Source organism: Mastomys coucha, unplaced genomic scaffold, assembly GCF_008632895.1.
Source record: "Mastomys coucha isolate ucsf_1 unplaced genomic scaffold, UCSF_Mcou_1 pScaffold14, whole genome shotgun sequence".
NCBI lineage: Eukaryota > Metazoa > Chordata > Mammalia > Rodentia > Muridae > Mastomys > Mastomys coucha.
In genome coordinates, this window is record NW_022196896.1 from 130259717 (window position 1) to 130270302 (window position 10586).

Consider the following 10586-nt stretch of genomic DNA (forward strand, 5'->3'; position numbering starts at 1 on the left):
CCCCCCCCCCGCGCAAAAACCTGTAGTATTCCCCAATGCTTGTGCTCATCTTAACGATATGCTGCTGTTCCATGATGCTCAGGGGTGGTAGGACTGATCCATGACCCAGCACTTGGAAGGAAGAGGAAGGCAGAACAAAACTTCGAGGTCTTAGATAAGCACAGAACACAGAGACCCAATCTGGAACTGATTGAGAAACTTCCTCCCTACTATCTCTCATGCGGCCTGGAGATGCTGTGCAGGCCACTGAGGGAGAAGACAGCACAAGAAGTACTCAACCTTGGGCCCTGCATGCTACAAAGCCAGACAAGCCACGCCTACTGGTATAATAGTGGCATGCCTAATATGGGGGTAACCAATCAGTTTTTAATTGTATTTGAGAACTCATCTGGTTAAGAGACCACTGCTGGGGAGATCTTAGGCCCTGGGTAGAACTCACCACTGTTGTCTTACTACATGTTCACGTTGTTGACCTGCCTTCTAAAGGTTCACATTTATACCCATTGTTACGTGCTGCTCTCAACCTTTATCAGAGAAGCATCTTTTTTGTAATAAGCGGTAATTAATTCAGGACTCAGTACTAAGATCGGTGACAGTGAGTGCTCAGTCCTAATGGGCCACACTCACTCCCAAGGCTTAGAGAGTATCCAGGAGGAGGTGAAAGGAAGCTAAGAGCAGGACAGAAAAGAGTGCTATGAGAGTGATGCTGTCCTCTGGGGACATGACATGGCCACTGCACTTCTGAATTCACAGCAGCTAAGGAACCCACACAGATCTGCACCTGGTCATCTCAGTTGACCATTACTAAGAAAAGGACAGGCAGTCTTCTTTAGGGGAAGGGAGGGAGCAGCTAGTAGGCTGCTCATGCTCCCATGCCAACACACAAGGCTAGCACTAACTGGATATAAGAGGTAATTTAAGGTAGAGGGAGCCTGAGGAGATAGCTGAGCAGTTAAGAGCACCTGCTGCTCTTTCAGAGGACCTGAGTTCAGCTCCCGGCATCCCCATCGGCGGCTCACCACAACCATCTATCTATAACTCCAGCTTCAGGGATTCCTACATCTCCAGCCTCCAAGGGCACCTGCACTCATGTCCACATGAAGACACACACGTCTATAACTAAAAATATTGATTTCACAGTGAAGACACAAAGGTAGGAGGGAAGCATGAGGCAGTGGGTCAGGTGGAGTAGAACACAAAAGATAATCAAGTTAATGTGTGTGTGTGTGTGTGTGTGCACACGAACGCACATGTGTAAAATTGTCACAAGATATATCTTTTTAAAAAAAATTTAAAAAGTGGTTGAAGAGACAGCTCAGTGGTTGAGAACACTTCCTGAGGATCCAGGTTCAATTCTAGGAACCTACATGACAGCTAACGACCATTTCTAACTCCAATTCCAAAGGACACCCTCTTCTGGCCTCCACAAGCACTCAGGACCCAAGTAGCATACACATGTACATACAAGAAAAGACTTACACAAATAAAAAATAAACCTTTTTTAAAAAAATCATATTTAAAAAGGATTCAAGATCCTCATGGTTGTACTGGGAGTCCAAAGGCAGCCTAAGATAGAAGAAAACAGTCTCGGACTGAAGGGGTGTGACTTGTTGGCTGACAGTGGCAGCACAGCTAACTCCCTGTGTTCCTCAGGTGCTCGCAAGAGCTACCTCAACACAAGGAGTTCAGTCAGTTTTCCTCTTTTCCAGGACCATTATGGGGAAGCACACACTTGGAATTCTTTTTTTGCAAACCTTTCTTCTTCCAACTTCCCTCTACTATTGTCAGCATCTAGGAAAAGCAAAATGCTACACAAAACAATAAACAAATTTTATAACACATTAAACTTTAAGACAAAAAAGTTTTTTCTGTGAAATATCCAATTTCAAATCTAAATTACTGGTCAAAATATTGCTAGGATTTAAGCAACTAAAAAAAAATTCTTTTTATGTACTAAAGCACTAAAAGGTCTGCTTTAGAATTCATTCTACAATCATAAAAAATTATATATATATAACTAGTATATATACACTAGTTAAGAATTTTGACTAAAAGACTGAAATAAAAATGCAAAGTAACAATATTTATCATTATTCATATTAAAGGAAAACTGTCCATCTCAGAATGGCTGAGTCACTCCTGAAGAAATCAATGTTGAATCCAAATAATTCAAATAAACCTACCAGATAATCAAGTAATTTTACAAAGGAAATGTATAAACCTACACTTAAATGAAACACATGTAAAGATCAGTTAAATAATTTTTGATATGGTCAACCAAAAGATCATGCACACTGTGGATTCTAAATCCCCCTACTTAGTGTAGAACTGTGCATTTAAATACAGAGGTTACCACTGTACCAAATTATTTTTGACTAACAAAGTAACATTAAGAAGGAAAGCATCAAACTCAACTGTCAAACTCCTACTTCAATCTTCTCCCATCTCACCCACCTTTCCAGAAGTCTGAACAACTGGGCACTTAAGTCTATTCTCATCTTCTTCTCACCTCAGGATTTACCCAAACACTCCTTTGCACAGCTGTCCCTAGGCAACATGGAAGCAAGCGCCTTCTGCCTAGCACTTCCTGCAGCAGGAAGCTTCTTCCAGTCCTGCCTCAACCTACCATTTATATGCCTTTTCAGTAGTACTGGGATCATTTTGTTGGTAACACACAGCCTGTTGTATAAACATGATTATTACTATTTAACATCAAAAATAAGTGATCTATATGGATACTGCACAACGTAGTTTCTGGTGGTTTTTAAAACCTGTCTCATAAAGCTCTTTTCACACGTCTATGTAGTACAGAAAATTTGCTCTTACACCTCTTACACTGTCAAAAGGGGAAAAGCAAACCACACAAAATATCGTAGAAATGTACATTAAATCGCTTCCACTACCAATGGCTACAGTACGTCTAATAACAATTAAGGACTTCTCAGCAAACTCCGCCCACTCCCCTCCAAAACAAAAAACAAAAAAACAAACAAACAAAAAAAAACAAATCAGGCAACACAGAAATTTGATGCAGCAAAATACACTCAAACTCCCCGAAGTTCTGAGATACTGTCTAGTGTCTCCCATGCAGCCTGAGCTTATCTCAAACTTCGAATGTTCCTGGACTTCCAAAATGCTGGGGTTTGAAGTGTGGCTCACGACCCAATTCCAAATACATTAGAACTGCCTTAAAATCACAACCAAGTTCGTGTCTAGTAAAGAGACTTGTGAATGTACTGAGACACCTGCAGGGCATGCTAAGAACAAAATGCCAAATGTTTATAAGCCCTAAAACTATTTAAAATATAAAATCTTTAGGTACCTGGAACTATTTTAAATTGTTCCCACAAGGACAATTCAGCTATTTTCATTTGGACTCACTCTTACACTACTATAATGGGTTCACTTTTTCTTTTAGTACTGGAATCGATATGCGCCTAAGGAAATTTGTTTTCATCAGTTGCTGAAATTAAAACGCAAGGTATTAACTTTCAAAGGGGGGGGACACTCTACATTTAAAGATAGGAAGGATCGCGTTTTCTTTTGAGCTCCATTCTGTCGGGACTCCTTAAAATATAGTAAACTGTTCTGTGTAACTTTTCGTTTCCTACACACTGAGAAGGCGAACGGCCTTGGATCCGAACAAGATCGCCTAGCCACTGATTGTCTATCACAGTCCATGCTCCAAAGTCAACAGTTCCAGAGCTGGGTGGCACCTTATCAGCTTTCTAGGGGTATGCTGGGAAACCGCAAACGTCCAGAGGGTCACAAACCCTGACAATTCGTCGGTAAAACGGCAGTGTGAACCCAAGGACGGGGTCCTCCGTCCCTAGGGACACGCCGAGCTGACACAAGGGGACCCCACTACCACTAACCTGCGACCGTGCACGCCCCAGCCCCAGCTGACGCACAGCTTTCGGCCGCGCGCTTGGGGCCGTGCCAACCCTCGGGGTCAGTCCCAGCCGGGCACTGCTGGGTCTCCCCGCTCGGCCGAGTCCCGCACCAGACCGGGGAAGCCTCCGGGCGAGGCCGCCACCGGGAACGCCTCGCCCGCGGGCGGCGCCTGCCCAAAGCCCCCGAACGCCACCCGCGGGCGGGCGAGAGGGCGGCCGCAGACCCCGGAGCTCCTGCTCTCACAGCCGCCCTCCCGCACCGCCCCGCCCCGACTCGACCCGACCGTGCCGCGGCCGCCCTGGGGCAAGGACGCCATGCGGGCGCGCAAGGCGCGGGCGAGGTCCCGCGGCGCCCCCGCGGGCCGCAAGATGGCGGCGGCGGCGCCGGGCTGAGCCCTCCGCGGCGCCCGTCCGGCTCCCTCCCCTCCCCTCCGCAGCCCGGCCCGGCAGCGGAGGACGGCGAGGCGCGGGGCCGAGGGACGCAGCGGGGCCGCGGCTCCGACGCTCGCTCGGCCCCGGCGTGGGGGAGGGGAGGGGAGCACGGCCGGTCCACCCCGCCGCCGCCGCTCGCCCGCCCGCCCGCCGGCCCCAGCCCCGCTCGGGCGCGCCCCAGCCTGCCTACCTTTGAATTTGAGGTCTGAAGGAGGGTCGAGGACCAGGATCTGCTCGTGCTTCGCCATGGCCCCGGAGGCGGACGCCATAGGAGACAGCGCAGAGCGGGGGCGCGCCCGCGGCGGCGGTTCGCTGGCGGGGGCGGGGGACGGTGGCGGCGCCGGCTCCGCGGAGCTCTGGGACGGGGGCCAGGCTCACGATTCCCGAAGCTCCGCGCCTGCTGCCGGGCCGCGGGTCCCGAGGGCCGCCTGTCGGGTCAGCAGCTCCGGGTGTCACAAACTGACTCAACCCCACGCCAGCCGCCGCGGCCACGCGCACTGCGAGCCTCGGCTCCTCCCCACGTGACGGGGCTCTGCGTGCCGACGTGCGCGCCCCCGCGGCCCGGAGCCCTCGTGCTGGCCCCGCCCTCCACGCGGAGCTAGTGCGCTTGCGCACCGCCGGCTTGGCCGCCGCTGCCGGCGGCGCGGTCGTTCTCCGTAGAGCGTGTTCCGGGGGGGCGGAGCGGGGCTCTTTGCGGGAGATGCGGTGCGCGGCGCCCCGCCGGGGAGGGGCGTCGTTCTTGGGGGCCCTGAAGCTGAGAGTGCGGGGCCGGGAGGCTGCCTCCCGGCGTTCCAGGTGGAATTCCGAACGGGAGAGAGTCACGAAGCGCCGGGCACCTCGACTCCCAGCATGCCCCGTGCGGGCGGCGCCTCCGCGGGGGCTGCTGGGAACCGGGAAGGCGGCCGGGGTCCGTTGGAGGCGAGTGGGTGGGGCCGCTGACTCGGCTTTTGGATCGCCGGGGGCGTCTCGTCTGCCCTGGTAAAGAAAAGGGTTTTGCGGGCTGCCTTGGAGCTAGGCGTGCTAGGAGAGAGCGCCCTTTGGGAGAGCGGCAGGGCGTGTCCGTCGGGTCCGCTGGGGATTCCTTCCGCCCTCTGCGGACGCGCGCTCCGTTCTGCCTGCTGTGCCAAGGCTGCCTCCTCCCCGACCTCCCTCCTGCCCGGCCAAAGGAAACGAGTTCCAGGGGAAACCTGTGCCAGGCACAAAGTAATCAAGGGTAGAAACGAAATGTCTGCTCCTACAGCGTGGAATTCACGTGCTGTATCTACAGTGTGGTTCTTGTCAAACTCACGCCAGATCTGTTTGCCACGGTCTCGCGCTAGGGATTCTGCCCTGCGGATTCTCTATCTGCATCACTTAGGAGAGCCTGTACCAAATGAGAAAAATGCCAAGCAAATTGCTGACAGATACTCAGCTCACTGCCAGGGTATCCAGGGACGGAGAGAGCAAACAAAACAAATGGATGTGCTGTTAAAAGAAGAAAAAAAAAAAACTTTATTGTGTCCTATGGTGCTGCTTGAATTTAAATCTCTAGGAAGCTCCGTGCGAAACAAAGCACATATTCATGCTTCTGCCACGAAAAGGCAACCTAGATTGCGTAGGAGGTAAATGTCGAAAACGGGCAGTCTAGAATTTAGCCAATTAAACTTTTTCAACTTGCCGCCCCGACACCTGAGAAATTTTTATGCCACTCTGGGTATATAGGTTATGAATAGTGGTATAAAACATTGACTGATCGAGAAAAAAAACAACTTTGTTTTCTTTCTTTGAATGCCTACTTTGTATCCTAACCTAGAAATGAAGTTTGAAACAAAGCAGACCAAAAAGCTTATCCATCCATTTGAGACAAAAGCAAGCTTGCATACAAATGAGATAGATTTCCTTGTTCGTTTCTATATAAAAATTATTTATTCTTGGCTGAATATTTGATATTGCTAAACACAACGTTGTCAACTTTTTTGTAGTTGATTGCTATTTTGATTTTATAATTACCAATGCTGAGAATCATTTTATATAAATACCTAATGCAAAGTGGCAAAAAAAAAAATAGGTTTGGAAACACTTCAAAAATAGTTGGAAATTCTATCCCAATCACCAGCCAGATTTTTGTGTGAATTTTTTTAATGAAATGCAAGTCAGTAACCCAAACTGCAATTTTTAAAATCAAAAATTGGAACACAATACAATCCAAAGATGTATAAATTTGACATGTGCTAAGAAACAATAGGAAAATATTATTTTTTCCTTAATTAAGCCTTTATGTCTTTGAAGCGTAGAAGTCTAGGAGCAGAAAGGGTGGCTCAGCAGTTAAAAGCACACACTGCTCTTGCAGAAGACTGGAATTTTGTTCTCAGCATCCAAGGCAGGCTGCTCACATCTGCCTGTAACTCCAACTTCAGGGACAGCCAGTGCCTCTGGTCTCTTGAGGGCATTTGCACTCATGTGCACAGAACCTAACAAGTATACATAATTAAAAATAATCTCTTAAAAGACTAGAAGGCTGTACAATAAGAAAGCAGTGCAGTTCATAGCACAGAAATCTCAGATCTGAGCCAAGGTGTTTCGGGCAGCATCAGTAAGCACACACAGAACAAAGTGCACATGATGTGCTCAGAACCAAGGCTACAGTGCTGAGCCACAGTGCGGCATGGGTTTGAGCCTCTACACAAATCCTTTGCATTCACCGCTCGTTTGATTTTGATTTATGTTTGATTGTTGCACATTCAGAAACCTTTTGCTGTTGTCAAACATCCCATAGTTACATGACCCCCTAGGGGCACACAAGCCACAGTTTAAGAACTTGAGGGTGTACACAGAGTCCATACCCCTACCCCACCCCCATCGCAGAAGAGCCCTTAGAAGACAGTTCTAAACCTAAGGCGCAGATCTTCCAGTCATGAAGAGCCTGGTAAGATGGAAGTGCTTAAACTGTCTGAAAGACAAATGCTAATTTACTTTTACTTTGAATTCTTTTTATCCACAAAAATTACTTTGAAATGTCCATTTTAAAGAATACAACAATATATACAGTTCAAAAGGCAGCTTGTGGGTTTAATTTAGTTTTTAAAAAAAATTGTGTGTGATGACCAGTCCATAGGATAGTGTGGCACATCTATTTCATTCTGAACTGAAAATCCAAGAGTCCTGACAAACTCCAGTATCGTGTTTTCTTAAGAACTGTTCTGTGGACAAGCTCCTTGGCTAAACAACCACTTCCCAGCTGGTTAGGCGCCTCTTACTTAGCATAGGCATCCTCAGTGCTGACAGCCAGTCAATAGAAGAGCACGGAGAAGCTCCCAGTAACATGCACAGAGACTGTGATTCTCCACTCACCATGGTTTAGTGTGAACCCTGAACTGGATGTGATACAGAAACTTCTTCCTATTTACATTATTTACCACTAAAATCAAATGCTTTTGAGTATTACTAAAAAAAATGAACAAGTCATGTTATAACTCTTAAGAATTGTAACAAGCCAGGCATGGTGGTGGTACATGCCTTTCTTTAATCCCAGCCCTCAGAAGGGAGAAGCTTAAAGGTTGGACCAAACTAGCTATAGGGCATCCACCTCTGCATAGTGAGATCTTAGGTTGGACCAAACTAGCTATAGGGCATCCACCTCTGCATTGTGAGATCTTAGGTTGGACCAAACTAGCTATAGGGCATCCACCTCTGCATTGTGAGATCTTATGTCGAAAGGGAGAGGGAGGGAGAGAAGAGGAGAAGGGGGAGCTGCCATGAGAATTTAAGTGATGACTAATCTAAGAACACATGCAGCTTGTTAGGCTCAGTCTTCCTGTTACTATTGGGACATCCATACTGCTCCTGAATCATCTGCCCCTAATAAACTAGCATACTGTTTATGTTGACTTGTGCCTTGGTATCTATTAGTATCTTTGTTGTAGTACAAAGAACTCTACAAACATCACACACTACTCAACTTTATAGCAGTTGGCAAGTGTTAACATTTGCTGTTAGATACGGAAATGGAAACAGGTGAGAGCATTCATGTCAATGTTGGAGCTAAACCAGGAAGGAGAACATTGCCCAATTTTACCTTCTATGTAATTTTAAATGATTTCCTTATTTTATCTGTATGCAGGAGTGCCTGCATGTATGTGTCCCTTACCCAGGGAGACCAGAAAAAAGTGTACTCTCAAAATCTGAGTCACCTCTTCTGCCCTAGATACTGTATTTTGACTTTTCACAGCCACCATAAATGACAGTCCACTGTCGTCCAGGCAAAATTTTAAAACTAATTAGCTTCTATTATTTAACAAAGCATAAAATCTGGGTCCTAATGCTCATTTTCTTAGATTGACTCAGGCAACACAGAAAGGTGTTTTTAGTCTCTATGATGGCTATTCCCAGTTGTCAACTTGACTATATCTGGAATGAACTACACTCCAGGAATGGAGGGCACACCTATGATCCAGATCGCAAGGCTGGATGACACATGCTTTTGATCTGGATCTGAGGCATAGAGGCCATGAAAAGCTTAGACCCAGGCAAGGAGGTGCATACCTTTAATCCAAGGATTAAAGCAGGCAAGCAGACTGAGTTCAAGACTCAAGGAGTTCAAGGCCAGCCTGAAACAGAGTAAATTCAAGCTAAACATAAGCTTAGTTAAGGTGGTGCACACCTTCAATCTGGGTCATACCTCCTCATGGAGGCCTACATAACAACATTGGAAATAACTCACTCCTCTTTCCCTGCTTGCACTCACCTGCCAGCACATCTGTTGGAATCTTCTTCTTCAGGATTCCAGCTTCTACAGAAGACCAGCTGAAACACCCAGCTTCATGGGGCAGAACACTTACCAGATTCTTGGACTTCCTATTCACAGTTGCCCATTGTTTGCCTAGTTGGACTGCATACTGTAAGCATTCCAATAATTTCCCTTAACATATAGATATTCCATAAGTTCTGTGACTCTAGAGAACCCTGACTAATACAGTATCCTTAAGTACATATGTATAAGCACATACGTACAAACATATACATGTTCTTAAGCTCAGTTCTCTAAATTTTGATGAACATCGAGACATGAAGGTTTTCTTTTGTCAGCTGGAATGAGACTAACAGTATTCACCTGTAGGCAGATTCTCTCTTAAGAGTTTGACTATCTTCATGGTTGCTTATACAAGTGACACTTGTTTTATCTGGGTATGTTGGTGCAGACGTATAATTGAAACATCAATTGAGAAGGTGAAGCTAGAGAACTGCAACTTAGAGGCTAGCCTGGACTAACTACACTGCAAGATCCTGTCTCAAACAATCCATCAAAAGGATTCCTTCTCTGTGAGTAAAGTCACCTTCCCTAGAGACGTGCTTTATAACAGTGAATTTGTTCATGAGTGAGTCAGTGAGCATTTTGAAGGACATGATGTTATAAACATTAAGATTAATAAAATACAATCAGTAAAAATACAAACATCAGATCCGAACTGCTTGGTTAAGTCCTGCTTTCCACTGTTATGTTAGCAACTCACTATGTCGTTCTTTACTAATTTGACATCTGTAAAGTGAGACAATAAGGCTTACATTCCTGATTTGTCACAATAATTAAATGGGTTACCACACAAGAAGAGCTTGGAACGGTGCCCAGTACTGTCATGTAATCAGCATTAAATTTTACACTATTGCCAGGCAGTGGTGGCACACACCTTTAATCCCAGCACTTGGGAGGCAGAGGCAGGTGGATCTCTGAGTTCCAGGCCAGTCCGGTCTACAGAGTGAGTTCCAGGATAGCCAGGGCTGTCTCGAAAAACCAAAAAAAAAAAAAAAAAAAAAAAAGTTTACACTATCGCTGTTTACCCAGCATTGTGGTAGATGCTGAAACATTATCCCACCTGCAGCCTTGCAGTCAACCCCATAAAGACAAAAGTGGAATCATTCGTATTTTATTCAAATTTCAGGAAACAGAAAAAGTGAGATGTCTGGGTAATGTGAGAGTGGGAAGTGGCAACTGCCATGGAAGATCTAGAGAAAACCCTCTCGTAGGGGTGATGAGAGGTGTGTTCCGAAGGCCAAGGGGCAGCTTTTGTGAAGATGAGGCTGGGCGACAAAAGCCAGGCTCATTCTAAATCCATAAAGGCAGCAAGCTATGACAGTGGATAAATACGGAAGTAGGATCAGGAGAGGAAGCTGGAAGGCCGGAGTGGCCTTTGCTTTTCTGCTGCTGTGAGAAAACACCTGAGAAGAGCAGTCTAAGGAAGGAAGTTTGTTTGGGTCCACTGTGTGAGGGTGCCATCAGTCATGGCA

General features: G+C 46.6%; 1 protein-coding gene across 2 annotated transcripts in view; it reads right to left on the reverse strand.

The window, feature by feature from the left end:
- The window catches only part of Vapa (VAMP associated protein A), a 36812-nt gene extending 31964 nt beyond the window's left edge, over positions 1-4848 (reverse strand). The window contains exon 1 of one of the 2 annotated variants that reach the window (XM_031368603.1): positions 4516-4848. In XM_031368603.1, coding sequence (XP_031224463.1) covers positions 4516-4594 — 79 coding nt within the window. In that variant the 5' untranslated portion in view covers positions 4595-4848. The remainder of the gene's footprint in view (positions 1-4515) is intronic. The other variant, XM_031368602.1, reaches the window with a different exon arrangement.
- Positions 4849-10586: the final 5738 nt, after the last annotated feature.